The sequence below is a fragment of the Pipra filicauda genome, unplaced genomic scaffold (assembly GCF_003945595.2).
Source record: "Pipra filicauda isolate LSUMZ 115617 unplaced genomic scaffold, ASM394559v2 scaffold348_size1222971_pilon, whole genome shotgun sequence".
In the NCBI taxonomy this organism is placed as follows: domain Eukaryota; kingdom Metazoa; phylum Chordata; class Aves; order Passeriformes; family Pipridae; genus Pipra; species Pipra filicauda.
Window position 1 is genome coordinate 25408 of NW_024104474.1, and position 13978 is coordinate 39385.

At 51.1% G+C, this 13978-nt stretch overlaps 3 protein-coding genes across 6 annotated transcripts in view; all 3 read left to right on the forward strand.

Moving 5' to 3' along the window:
- LOC113995163 (UDP-glucuronosyltransferase 1A1-like) overlaps positions 1 to 13978 on the forward strand; it is a 51356-nt gene that overhangs the window by 21451 nt on the left and 15927 nt on the right. The window contains exon 1 of one of the 4 annotated variants that reach the window (XM_027734957.2): positions 12982 to 13881. The exons of the other annotated variants lie outside the window; for them this stretch is intronic. Coding sequence (XP_027590758.2) covers positions 13021 to 13881 — 861 coding nt within the window. The 5' untranslated portion in view covers positions 12982 to 13020. Of the gene's footprint in view, positions 1 to 12981; positions 13882 to 13978 lie in introns of those variants that run through there. 4 annotated transcript variants of the gene reach the window in all.
- Positions 9823 to 10811, forward strand: LOC113995169 (UDP-glucuronosyltransferase 1A1-like). Its single transcript, XM_027734974.2, has one exon. The coding sequence runs from the start codon at positions 9823 to 9825 to the stop codon at positions 10759 to 10761; it is 939 nt and encodes a 312-aa protein (XP_027590775.2). The 3' UTR covers positions 10762 to 10811.
- On the forward strand, positions 11422 to 12410 carry LOC113995167 (UDP-glucuronosyltransferase 1A1-like). Its single transcript, XM_027734973.2, has one exon. It carries the CDS (start codon positions 11422 to 11424, stop codon positions 12358 to 12360), a length of 939 nt encoding a protein of 312 aa, XP_027590774.2. The 3' UTR covers positions 12361 to 12410.

Sequence of the window (13978 nt, forward strand, 5' to 3'; positions counted from 1 at the left end):
GTGGTTCCTCCTTGTCAGTGTGAGAGTGGAGCTTCTCAGAGCAGTCCCAGCACTCTTTGGGTGTCTGCTGAGACAAAGACCATTCTCCAAGGCTGTCAGGGTTTGTTTCTCCATCCTGAAGGTGTTGGGAATCCCATCACCACTGAGAGAAAAAACAGGAAAACCTTTGTGCTGGTGATGGTTTTGCATCAGCTCTTTTCTTCTCCAGGACCTCTTTCTTCCTTAGCACCACCCGAAAAGACTTCAACACCCATCAAAAGTCTTTGGTCTGGCACTGCTTTGACTTGCATAAACCCCAGAACATTCCTGCAGCAAAGCCCTGAGGGCCTCAGTTCACTGCAGGGAATTTCAGGGAATGGCAGCAAACAAGGGGTCACACCATCCTGGTCAGGCTTTCTTTGGAGACCCAAGCTGGGGTATCACCACCTACTTTTATTTATAACAGCTCAGCAATCTGTTCTTCCCTCAGGAAACTTGAATTTTAGGGACTGCTTGTGCCTCTCTGGAAGTGGATTCAAAGCCACACATCCAACTGCCAAATTCCTGGCTCATTTTACCAAGAGAGGATGTCTCTTCTCATCAAAGCTGGGCTGCTGCTCAGGAGGGAACATGGGAGAGGGAAGGTGGAGCTCAGGGCTGAAGAGTCCAGGAGACACCTGGATGTGGTTGCTGATGTGTCTGTGAAAGGAGGAGAGCTCAGAGGTCTGGTTTAGTTGTTGGGGTTTTCCATGTGTGTGTGCTCTCGGTGGGATTAGGGAAAGGTATCACACCTCGTCCGAAATTTTGCTTTCTTCCCAATACATAAAAAGGGTTTTCAAGGCCATGGCTCCTTCTTTGTGTCCCCAAAGGCCTGTTCCACCCTCCTTTCCCTCTGTTTGCCCTCAGCCCATCATTCAGTTCCTTTTTTTGGTCTAGTACTGTGAAGGAAAAAAGCCAAATGGGATTGTTGTCCTCCTCCTCAGATCTGGGATTGCCTGATACATCCTGGTGGCTGTGATCTCTTCAGAAGAGATGCAGGTTTGACTGCTTCCAGAGGGTGGGAATTTAACATCAGCCGAACTACCAATGTGGAGATAGTGTGGGTGATGGAGCTGCTCCTTTTGGAGAGCAGGTTCCCGGGAAGGGCAGAAATCTGGGAAAAGTGAACTCCACCAGGGATGTAGAGCTCTGAATGCCCTGCAGAAGGGAAATCCTTCCAAAGGCACTTGCCCTGCCACCTACTTATGAACTTATAAATTTAATGAGAGGTTATCACCAATTTTTAAAGCCCCAGCAATTCATAATCAGGAAGGACCTGGACTCACAGGATTGGGGTCATGAACTGCCCCAACATTGGCTGTGAACGACTCATGACTTGGTGAAACGGGAGCGTGTTGGTGGTTTGTGTTATCGGAGGTACAACGGTGAACTGCTGTTTTGCAACCTCATTTTAGAGCTGACAAGATAAGGGATTAGGTGAAAGTTGTGTGGAGAGATGAGGGAAGACTTCCTGTTGGCTGCTTCTCTCAGAAAAAAAGGAAGTTTGCATTAATGAAAAGAAATGGAATTTTTCTCAGTGTTGCCCAATGGTTTGGGTTATGAAAAACAAAACAAAACCCCAAACCCAGATACTTCCACACTGATTTCTCAGATTTGTGTCCAAGTTATATTTCACTGTGCAACTTGCCTTGGTCAGTAAATGTCAGGTGGCTGAGGGCAAGAAGAGGAGTCTGAGGCATTGAGGTGTCTTAGCTCGGGCGAGTGAGGTGCCTGAAGGTGACACACCTTCCTGGGCTCACGCAAAGCCGCCTTGGAAGCACAACCCTGACCTTTCCCTTTTATGATGATGAATTACCTGCCGTGGCTCCGTTGCATGCAGACCTGTGAACACCTGGAATGGGAGTCAAGTCCAAGGGCAGGAGATCAGTGGAAGTGTTGCCAAGTGGGCGTTTGCTTGGGTGGGGTACAGCTACAAAAGCCTGAGAGCCAGCCCTGGCCTCTCAGTGTGTGGGCTCCTCTCTGGGCAGCTCCAACATGCTGAGGGCACTCCTGCTCCCCTTCCTGTGCCTCCTGAGTCCTGCCAGCGCTGGGAAGCTGCTGGTGATTCCCATGGAGGGCAGCCACTGGCTCAGCATGAAGGAAGTGCTGGTAGAGCTGAGCAAGAGAGGGCACGAAATTGTGGTTCTGGCACCGGACAACAGGGTATACATCGACTCCTCAGATGCCTATGACTTGAAAACCTACCCTGTCCCTATCAAGAAAAAAGAGATGGAAGAACATATACGCTCATTTGGTCCGAAGTGCTTTAGTGAAGAGCCTTTCCTGGTCAGATTTTGGAATACTCTGAAAGATTTCCAGAAGAGCGCTGCCCTGTTTGAAGCCGCCTGCAGATCCTTGCTGTACAACAAGGAGATGATGAAATACATCCAAGACAGCAAATTTGACGCCGTCTTCACGGATCCCTTCAATCCCTGTGGGCAGATCGTTGCTGTTCAGTTCTCCATCCCCAGTGTGTTCTTCCTGAGGGGTGTTCCGTGTAACATTGACAAACAGGCTGCTCAGGGCCCGGACCCGCCGTCCTACGTCCCACGGATATTCTCCCTCCAGACAGACCACATGACGTTCTCCCAGAGAGTGAAGAACTTCCTGCTCTTCCTTTCCGAGTCCTTCAGCTGCAACACTGCCTTCTCCCCCTTTGAAGAGCTGGCCTCGGAGTTCCTGCACAGGCCGATGACGATGGCCCAGCTTTTAAGTCACGGGTCCGTGTGGCTGAAGAGAACCGACTTTGCCTTTGACTATCCCATGCCCGTAATGCCCAATATGGTTTTCATCGGAGGCATCAACTGTGGACACAAGAAAGCATTGTCTGAGGTCAGTGACGGGCTGGGAGAGGGGTAACAAGGGAAGAGTTCCGGCAGTCACACACCTGTGTGATCCCAGAGTGTTTGACAGGGATCTTACCTCTCTCTCTCAGAGGACTTACAAGGGCCTGGAGTGACAGGACACAGGGAATGGCTTCCCACTGCCACAGGGCAGGGTTAGGTGGGATATTGGAAAGGAATTCTTCGCTGGGAGGGTGGCGAGGCCCTGGCACAGGTTGCCCAGAGAAGCTGTGGCTGCCCCTGGATCCCTGGAAGTGTCCAAGGCCAGGTTGGACGGGGCTTGGAGCAAGCTGGGCTAGTGGAAGGTGTCCCTGCCCATGGCGGGGGGTGGCACTGGATGAGCTTTAAGGTTCCTTTCTGCTCTCCCCTCTGAGCTCCCAGATCCAACCTGTCCGTGCCCTGAGGCAGGGCTGGGACACTGGGAGTGCTGCTTAGGGTGGATGGTGTGTCCTGCAGGAACCTGCCTCATCCTCCCAGCTTTTCAGTCTTCTCAGCCTAGAGAGCGATTCCAAGAGCTGTTCCACAGCCCGGGGGTCTGGGCCTCCCAGAGCTGAGTTTCCTGCGGGAGAGGCAGCAGGCCTGGCCTGGGAGAAGCCTGTGCAAGGCTGTGGTGCTGTGCAGGTGACCCATCTCCTGCAGGGGCAGAAGGCCCCTCCAGAGGGAAGGTGTCAGGAGTGCAGTCCCAGCCAGAGCTGCCCCGGCCTCTGTCCAGGGACACTCTTTATGGTTCCTCTGATAGAGAGAAGTGGGTGTGATCTGGTGATTCCACAACACAGCACCAGCCTGTGAACTTGGCTGACTTCCCTGCTGGTTCTGCAGCCTTTTATCACCTGGGTGATTACACATTCACCACCCAGCAAATAAAACAGGGATCAGCAGTGGGGCTGAGGCACAGATTGCTCAGGAGCGCGGAGCGGGTGCCAGTGCTGGCAGTACTTCCTTCCTTGGAGGCACTTCCCTGGTTTGTGCAGGAATGGCCCCGGGGCTCAGTGCTCCCCCAGCAGTCACAGCCAGGCTGGTGGTGCTGCTGTCCATGCTGGGTTTGGCTGTGGGTGGGAAGCTCCTGGTGGTGCCAGTGGACGGGAGCCACTGGCTCAGCATGAGGCAGGTGCTGGACAGTCTGCGGCAGAAGGGACGTGGTCGTGGTCGCCCCTGAAGTCAGTTTGCACATCAAGCCATCCAAGAACTTCGTGATGAAAATGTACCCAGTGCCTTACACACAGGAAGGGATGGAGAAAGATTTCCAGGCATTTTTGCAGATTTCCTTTGAGGAAGGATCTTTTCTGACAAGATTTCTTAAAACATATGAAGGGATGAAAAGACTCGGTGAATTGTCAGTTCTCAGCTGTGAATGGCTCCTGAAAAACCAAGAGCTCCTCAGGTATCTTCAGGAGAGCCAGTTTGATGCCCTCCTCACAGACCCTGTAGTACCTTGTGGGTTGATCGTGGCAGAGCATCTTTCCCTTCCCTCCGTGTAATTCCTCCGAGGAGTCCCCTGTGGTTTGGATTGTGATTGATGGTTTGTGTTATCGGAGGTACAACGGTGAACTGCTGTTTTGCAACCTCATTTTAGAGCTGACAAGATAAGGGATTAGGTGAAAGTTGTGTGGAGAGGTGAGGGAAGACTTCCTGTTCGCTGCTTCTCTCAGAAAAAAGGGAAGTTTGCATTAATGAAAAGAAATGGAATTTTTCTCAGTGTTGCCCAATGGTTTGGGTTATGAAAAACAAAACAAAACCCCAAACCCAGATACTTCCACACTGATTTCTCAGATTTGTGTCCAAGTTATATTTCACTGTGCAACTTGCCTTGGTCAGTAAATGTCAGGTGGCTGAGGGCAAGAAGAGGAGTCTGAGGCATTGAGGTGTCTCAGCTCGGGCGAGTGAGGTGCCTGAAGGTGACACACCTTCCTGGGCTCACGCAAAGCCGCCTTGGAAGCACAACCCTGACCTTTCCCTTTTATGATGATGAATTACCTGCCGTGGCTCCGTTGCGTGCAGACCTGTGAACACCTGGAATGGGAGTCAAGTCCAAGGGCAGGAGATCAGTGGAAGTGTTGCCAAGTGGGCGTTTGCTTGGGTGGGGTACAGCTACAAAAGCCTGAGAGCCAGCCCTGGCCTCTCAGTGTGTGGGCTCCTCTCTGGGCAGCTCCAACATGCTGAGGGCACTGCTGCTCCCCTTCCTGTGCCTCCTGAGTCCTGCCAGCGCTGGGAAGCTGCTGGTGATCCCCATGGAGGGCAGCCACTGGCTCAGCATGAAGGAAGTGGTGGCAGAGCTGAGCAAGAGAGGGCACGAAATTGTGGTTCTGGTACCGGACAACAAGGTATACATCGACTCCTCAGATGTCTATGACTTGAAAACCTACCCTGTCCCTATCAAGAAGGAAGAGATGGAAGAACAGATACGCTCATTGGGTCTGATGTGCTTTAGTGAAGAGCCTTTCCTGGTCAGATTTTGGAATACTCTGAAACATTTCCAGAAGACCGCTGCCCTGTTTGAAGCCGCCTGCAGATCCTTGCTGTACAACAAGGAGATGATGAAATACATCCAAGACAGCAAATTTGACGCCGTCTTCACGGATCCCTTCAATCCCTGTGGGCAGATCGTTGCTGTTCAGTTCTCCATCCCCAGTGTGTTCTTCCTGAGGGGTGTTCCGTGTAACATTGACAAACAGGCTGCTCAGGGCCCGGACCCGCCGTCCTACGTCCCACGGATGTTCTCCCTCCAGACAGACCACATGACGTTCTCCCAGAGAGTGAAGAACTTCCTGCTCTTCCTTTCCGAGTCCTTCAGCTGCAACATCGCCTTCTCCCCCTTTGAAGAGCTGGCCTCGGAGTTCCTGCACAGGCCGATGACGATGGCCCAGCTTTTAAGTCACGGGTCCGTGTGGCTGAAGAGAGTCGACTTTGCCTTTGACTATCCCATGCCCGTAATGCCCAATATGGTTTTCATCGGAGGCATCAACTGCGGACACAAGAAAGCATTGTCTGAGGTCAGTGACGGGCTGGGAGAGGGCTAACAAGGGAAGAGTTCCGGCAGTCACACACCTGTGTGATCCCAGAGTGTTTGACAGGGATCTTACCTCTCTCTCTCAGAGGACTTACAAGGGCCTGGAGTGACAGGACACAGGGAATGGCTTCCCACTGCCACAGGGCAGGGTTAGGTGGGATATTGGAAAGGAATTCTTCGCTGGGAGGGTGGCGAGGCCCTGGCACAGGTTGCCCAGAGAAGCTGTGGCTGCCCCTGGATCCCTGGAAGTGTCCAAGGCCAGGTTGGACGGGGCTTGGAGCAAGCTGGGCTAGTGGAAGGTGTCCCTGCCCATGGCGGGGGGTGGCACTGGATGAGCTTTAAGGTCCCTTCCAACCCAAACCTGGGAATCCTGGGATTCTTTGATTCTACCTAAAGGTATAATTCAGATTAAGGCTTCCTGTATCCACCTAAAAAACAGGCACAAGGATATGATCCCACCTCCTTTCTTCAGGTCTGCCCAACACAGGGCTTTTGTTTGGTGAGGGGATTGGGTGCCATGCTGTGTTTAATTCCAGCTGAAGTCAGGTACACAAGCACCATCTCAGGCAGGAATTCATGCCAAGAGGGCTGCTGGATTATAATAGCCCTTCCAACAATTCTTTGCTTTGTAAGAGGCAGGAGAATATTTCTTCAGGACCATTAGCTGCTTATCTAGTGAGAAAAATAACTCGTGCAAGAGCATCATGTGCTCTTTTATGTACCAGCAGCCTTGTGTTTGAGTCCAAGCTAATATTTTGTGGTGAAGGTTTTTGTGTGACAACATCTTCCATCACAAACACGAGGCAGCTGAATTTTCAGCTGCATTTTTAGGTTTGGATCGGGAAATGTGGGTGGGTGGTTGCCTGGGAAGCTGTGGTCCATAATGTCCTGGATTAGCTTGTTGGAGCTGGTGATGTGTGTTAGCTCCTTGCTGCATGTGATCTATATCCTTGCTTGCTTGTGCTGTAGGTAGAACAGTCTCATGTAAAGCCAGAGATTAAGTGGAAAAGGAGATATAGGAGCAGGCAGATGCTGAATCTGAGTGTCACCCAGGTGTCTCAGCAATAAATCCCTCTGTTTCCTAGAAAGGATAATGTTTTATCTTTGTGAACATGACTCCAAAATAAACAGACTCTCCTCTCTTCTTCCCTTGAACTTCTTTCACTTGCCGCCCTTCCCGGATCCTTAGGGAATGGATTCCTCCTGCCTCTCACCACTCTTCCCTCAGATTCTCAGGCCTTTGTGAACGTGAATCTTCTTTTACAAGGAAAGAGATTTGCATTTCAGAAGCCGGGCTTGTAAAATCCTCTCCAGAGCCGCCCTTCCCCGCCCTCAGGCGTTACTTCACTCCTCCCACTGATCTGCTTTTCCACAGAAGTCCCTTTCAAATTGTCGCTTTTGTCAGGGCAGTGCTTTTTCCTATCTGTTCTCTCCATCAGAGCTGCTTAACTGGCTCCTGGGGACAAACCCGGGCAGATCCTCTGGGAATGCATCCCACAGACAAGGGCATGGAGCGACTCCAGCTTAAAATCAGGCTCTGCTCGGGATACAAGGCTTACTGTCGTCTTTTCCAGGGGCTAAAGATCATAGTCCGGCAGCAATAGTTATTGCAGGAATGTTGATTCTTCACTGCTGTTCCTCCTGGAAGAAGAAAATGATGGAGAGATTTAGGTCAGGATGAGAAAGAGTTTGTGGTGCCTGACACCATCGATTTGAGGGTTTTCCTTGTTCCCGGCCCCAGGGCTGAGCTGAATGTAAATCCCAGAGCTGGATGTAAAAACTGGGCAAAAAACTGGGTTGGTTTTAGTTCTCTCTCACTCCTGCAGGTAACTTTCTGTAGAATTAGCAGGATCTGAGCATTTTTGCTCTCACAATTGGTTTTTGCAGGTTAGGTGGGAGTAGTTCATCACTGCAGTAAAGAGGCAAGACCCACCAGTGAGGGTGATCCCTCTCTTACCAGGTGTTTAAAGATAAGTGGTGTTAACTCAAACTATTTGTTTTCCTGTCACAATCGACTTTTAAAAACAATGAATCTTTTTGGTTGGTGGAACCACCCTTAAATAATTTAGAAATGAAGCATCATAACTCATCAGTTGGTAGGTAATGTTCTGGTCTCTGTATCTGCATCTGCTGCCTTCCCAAAAGCTTCCCTACAAAGGGAGCTGCAGTAGTTTGAGAGAAGTCCTTAAAAATACTCATTAAGCTCCATAGTAAATTATCCTATTGTCAAAACTAGTTCTGTGCCGTAATTTTCCTAATTAGGGCTTGTCTGCAGATCCTGCCTGTGCATTTATGTGGTTTGCTTTCATGGCCCTGGGGCAAACTCTTCCCAGACTGATCTAAAATTGTTAATTCAGTTTTAACTGTAGCTGGCAAAAGCCATCCCCGTGTCCTTCCCCCTCCCAGCCCCTACTTCATCCTTCCAACAAGAGGCTTTTCAGGGTAATGAACTGTGAGGGCCAATTTTCCATTTTCCTTGCAGTGTCACGATATAAAACTGCTGAAAAATCCAGCCTGTTTCCCATGTGAAGCTTAAATATTTTTCTAATCTTTTTTACAAATAGAAACGGTATGGACTGGCAGGAGGGGGAGGAATTTCCTTAGACTGAAAACTGTGGTTTGGAAAATTGATGTTGTGTTTTGAGCAGATTTGTTGAAGCATCCCTCATTTCCTTAAATCACAGAATATCTCCTAGGAGGGTCTGTTCTGTGATCTTCCTCCTTTCTATCCTTTTTAAAGACAGGTGCAGTGTTTCCCTTTTCCCAGTCACCTGGGACTTCACCATGACTTTCCCAATATCCTGGAGAGTGGCTCGGCAATTCCCTCAGGACTCTGGGAATATGGAGTCCCGTATGTTCGGGGGATGACCCAAGTGCATGTTTGGGTTCCTCAGGTGGTCATGAACCTGAGCTTCTCTTACAGAAGGTGGGATTTTGCTCCCCCAGCCCCATCTTGGTGTCCATCTGTTGCTGAAATTAATGTTCATTGGCTATAAATTACACAATTCCCTTCATTAATTAGTATTCTATCTTCTATTTGTTACTGATTTCTTGCTTCTCATCCTAATTAGCCCACATTTTTCAGTCTTTTCATTAACTTTTTCCCAGATAGGGAGGGGTTCAGTACAAGTGCTGAATTGTCTTGGTTAGTTTCTTCTTTATCTCGTGGTTCTGCAACCTTGTGGTCCATAAATTCTGCATTTCTTGTGTCCAGTTTGAGCAATCTCTCTCTCCCAGGCTTTGTTAACCTCCCTCTAGGTCTGAGATCGTTTCCAAGCGTATCCGGTTGCTTTAGCAAAAGGTAAATCCCGTAATTTTCCCAAACTGTGTTCCCACAAGAGCAGCTTGTGGCAAACCTTGTTAAATGCTGGCTACAGTGGCACGTGACAGAGTGGGAAATGACATTGCTTGTGATTGATTAAACCAATTCATTAGAAAATTATTAGGAAAGTTATATCCGTTCCAATACAGACATGAGGGCAGTGAGGTTGCCAGGGAAGACTGAAGCAAAAAGAGTCCCACAGGCTTCTCCTTGTCCATTATCTCCAGTTTCCCAGTCTGGCTTGGGGGGGATACACTTCCTCTGACCTTCTTTTCCTGGTAATGGACCCGTAGAAGCCCTCCATGTTTGCATCCCCTGCCAAGTTCAGCTCCAGCTGCACCTTGGACTCGCTGCTCCCCTCCCTCCCCAACCAGAGGGCATTCCTGCAAACCCAGGGCTCCTCCAATGCACAGAGGGGGGTGTTTTCCAGGGAAGCTGGTGCCCTGATCTGTACCTGCCAGACTGGCTGAACTTTAACACCCCTTATTCCATCTTTGCCACGTCCGTGATTATACATTGACCGAACAGCAAATAAGTCTAAAGATCACCCGGACAAAGCGCGGCACAGATGGCTTAAAAACACCCAACTGGGGAGGTTCTTCCTTGGAGGCTCTCACCAGGTTTCTGCAGGAATGGCCCCGGGGCTCAGTGCTCCCCCAGCAGTCACAGCCAGGCTGGTGGTGCTGCTGTCCCTGCTGGGTTTGGCTGTGGGTGGGAAGCTCCTGGTGGTGCCGGTCGATGGGAGCCACTGGCTCAGCATGAGGCAGGTGCTGGACAGTCTGTGGCAGAGGGGACACGAAATAGTTGTTGTTGCACCTGAAGTAAGTCTGTACATCAAGCCATCTGAGAGTTTTGTGATGAAATACTTTGCAGCACCCCTCACACTGGAAGAGGTGAAGAAAGAATTCCAGGCATTTTTGCAGATTTCCTTTGAGGAAGGATCTTTTCTAACAAGACTTCTTAAAGCATATGAAGGGATGAAAAGACTCGGTGAATTGTCAGTTCTCAGCTGTGAATGGCTCCTGAAAAACCAAGAGCTCCTCAGGTATCTTCAGGAGAGCCAGTTTGATGCCCTCCTCACAGACCCTGTAGTTCCCTGTGGGTTGATCCTGGCAGAGCATCTTTCTCTTCCCTCCGTGTATTTCCTACGAGCAGTCCCCTGTGGTTTGGATTTTGAAGCCACCCAGTGCCCCAAACCCCTTTCCTACATCCCCAGGGAATTTTCACAGCTCACAGACCGCATGACCTTCTTCCAGAGGGTGAGGAATTTGCTCTACGACTTCCCAAACTTTTTCATCTGTGATTTTGGCTTTCAACCCTTTGCCAAACTGGCCTCGGAGTTCCTGCATCAGGATGTGACTGTGCTGGATCTCCTGCGCCAGGGCTCCGTTTGGCTCCTGAGGGTAGAATTCGTGTTAGACTATCCCAGGCCTTTGATGCCCAACATCATTCCCATTGGAGGAGTACACTGTGCTCACAAGAAGCTGACTCAGGTGGGTCTGGTTTTGATTTGTGCTGTGGTTGATTTGTGTGTCCTGAGGGTGAAGTTTTGTGTTACAGAGAGGAATTGAGTTCCCTTTTTGGGTGCCAGTTCCCTCACAGAGTGTTTTAAATCTCTGCTCTGCCCTCTGAGCTCTCAGATCCAACCTGTCCGTGCCCTGAGGCAGGGCTGGGACACTGGGAGTGCTGCTTAGGGTGGATGGTGTGTCCTGCAGGAACCTGCCTCATCCTCCCAGCTTTTCAGTCTTCTCAGCCTAGAGAGCGATTCCAAGAGCTGTTCCACAGCCCGGGGGTCTGGGCCTCCCAGAGCTGAGTTTCCTGCGGGAGAGGCAGCAGGCCTGGCCTGGGAGAAGCCTGTGCAAGGCTGTGGTGCTGTGCAGGTGACCCATCTCCTGCAGGGGCAGAAGGCCCCTCCAGAGGGAAGGTGTCAGGAGTGCAGTCCCAGCCAGAGCTGCCCCGGCCTCCTTCCAAGGACACTCTTTATGGTTCCTCTGATAGAGAGAAGTGGGTGTGATTTGGTGATTCCACCACACAGCACCAGCCTGTGAACTTGGCTGACTTCCCTGCTGGTTCTGCAGCCTTTTATCACCTGGGTGATTACACATTCACCACCCAGCAAATAAAACAGGGATCAGCAGTGGGCTGAGGCACAGATTGCTCGGGAGCAGGGAGCCGGCGCCAGTGCTGCCGCTGGTTCCTTCCTTGGAGCCTCTCGCCAGGTTTGAGCAGGAATGGCCCCAGGAGTCAGTGCTCCCCTTCACTTCCCAGTGACACTGGTGGTGCTGCTGTCCCTGCTGGGTTTGGCTGTGGGTGGGAAGCTCCTGGTGGTGCCAGTGGACGGGAGCCACTGGCTCAGCATGAGGCAGGTGCTGGACAGTCTGCGGCAGAAGGGACACGACGTGGTCGTGGTCGCCCCTGAAGTGAGTTTGCACATCAAGCCATCCAAGAACTATGTGATGAAAATGTACCCAGTGCCTTTCACACAGGAAGAGATGGAGAAAGAATTCCAGGCATTTTTTCATCTTTCATTTGAAGAAGGATCTTTTCTGTCTCGATTTCTTAAAGTGTATGAAGCGTCGAAAAGAATCAGTGCCTTTGGGGTCTCCAGCTGCAAAGAGCTCCTTCAAAACCAAGAGCTCATCAAGTACCTTGAGGAGAGCCAGTTTGATGCCCTCCTCACAGACCCTGTCCTACCCTGTGGGTCGATCCTGGCAGAGCATCTTTCCCTTCCCTCCGTGTATTTCCTCCGAGGAATCCCCTGTGGTTTGGATTTTGAAGCCACCCAGTGCCCCAATCCCCCTTCCTACGTTCCCAGGATATTTACGGACCACACAGACCACATGACCTTCTTCCAGAGGGTGAGGAATTTGCTCTACGACTTCCCAAATGTTTTCCTCTGTGATTTTGCCTTTCAACCCTTTGCCAAACTGGCCTCGGAGTTCCTGCATCGGGATGTGACTGTGCTGGATCTCCTGCGCCAGGGCTCCGTTTGGCTCCTGAGGGTAGAATTTGTGCTAGACTATCCCAGGCCTTTGATGCCCAACATCATTCCCATTGGAGGAGTACACTGTGCTCACAAGAAGCTGACTCAGGTGGGTCTGGTTTTGATTTGTGCTGTGGTTGATTTGTGTGTCCTGAGGGTGAAGTTTTGTGTTACAGAGAGGAATTGAGTTCCCTTTTTGGGTGCCAGTTCCCTCACAGAGTGTTTTAAATCTCTGCTCTGCCCTCTGAGCTCTCAGATCCAACCTGTCCGTGCCCTGAGGCAGGGCTGGGACACTGGGAGTGCTGCTTAGGGTGGATGGTGTGTCCTGCAGGAACCTGCCTCATCCTCCCAGCTTTTCAGTCTTCTCAGCCTAGAGAGCGATTCCAAGAGCTGTTCCACAGCCCGGGGGTCTGGGCCTCCCAGAGCTGAGTTTCCTGCGGGAGAGGCAGCAGGCCTGGCCTGGGAGAAGCCTGTGCAAGGCTGTGGTGCTGTGCAGGTGACCCATCTCCTGCAGGGGCAGAAGGCCCCTCCAGAGGGAAGGTGTCAGGAGTGCAGTCCCAGCCAGAGCTGCCCCGGCCTCTGTCCAGGGACACTCTTTATGGTTCCTCTGATAGAGAGAAGTGGGTGTGATCTGGTGATTCCACAACACAGCACCAGCCTGTGAACTTGGCTGACTTCCCTGCTGGTTCTGCAGCCTTTTATCACCTGGGTGATTACACATTCACCACCCAGCAAATAAAACAGGGATCAGCAGTGGGCTGAGGCACAGATTGCTCGGGAGCAGGGAGCCGGCGCCAGTGCTGCCGCTGGTTCCTTCCTTGGAGCCTCTCGCCAGGTTTGTGCAGGAATGGCCCCAGGAGTCAGTGCTCCCCTTCACTTCCCAGTGACACTGGTGGTGCTGCTGTCCCTGCTGGGTTTGGCTGTGGGTGGGAAGCTCCTGGTGGTGCCAGTGGACGGGAGCCACTGGCTCAGCATGAGGCAGGTGCTGGACAGTCTGCAGCAGAAGGGACACGACGTGGTCGTGGTCGCCCCTGAAGTGAGTTTGCACATCAAACCATCCAAGAACTTTGTGATGAAAATGTACCCAGTGCCTTTCACACAGGAAGGGATGGAGAAAGATTTCCAGGCATTTTTGCAGATTTCCTTTGAGGAAGGATCTTTTCTGACAAGATTTCTTAAAACATATGAAGGGATGAAAAGACTCGGTGAATTGTCAGTTCTCAGCTGTGAATGGCTCCTGAAAAACCAAGAGCTCCTCAGGTATCTTCAGGAGAGCCAGTTTGATGCCCTCCTCACAGACCCTGTAGTACCTTGTGGGTTGATCCTGGCAGAGCATCTTTCCCTTCCCTCCGTGTATTTCCTCCGAGGAGTCCCCTGTGGTTTGGATTTTGAAGCCACCCAGTGCCCCAATCCCCCTTCCTACGTTCCCAGGGGGTTTTCACAGCTCACAGACCACATGACCTTCTTCCAGAGGGTGGGGAATCTGCTTTTCGACCTCCCAAATGTTTTCCTCTGTGATTTTGGCTTTCAACCCTTTGCCAAACTGGCCTCGGAGTTCCTGCATCGGGATGTGACTGTGCTGGATCTCCTGCGCCAGGGCTCCGTTTGGCTCCTGAGGGTAGAATTCGTGTTAGACTATCCCAGGCCTTTGATGCCCAACATCATTCCCATTGGAGGAGTACACTGTGCTCACAAGAAGCTGACTCAGGTGGGTCTGGTTTTGATTTGTGCTGTGGTTGATTTGTGTGTCCTGAGGGTGAAGTTTTGTGTTACAGAGAGGAATTGAGTTCGTATTTAGGGTGAGT

Excerpts from the sequence above, each read along its gene's own strand:
- LOC113995167 (XM_027734973.2), top strand. The coding sequence starts at position 11,422 with ATGGCCCCAGGAGTCAGTGCTCCCCTTCACTTCCCAGTGACACTGGTG.
- LOC113995169 (XM_027734974.2), top strand. The coding sequence starts at position 9,823 with ATGGCCCCGGGGCTCAGTGCTCCCCCAGCAGTCACAGCCAGGCTGGTG.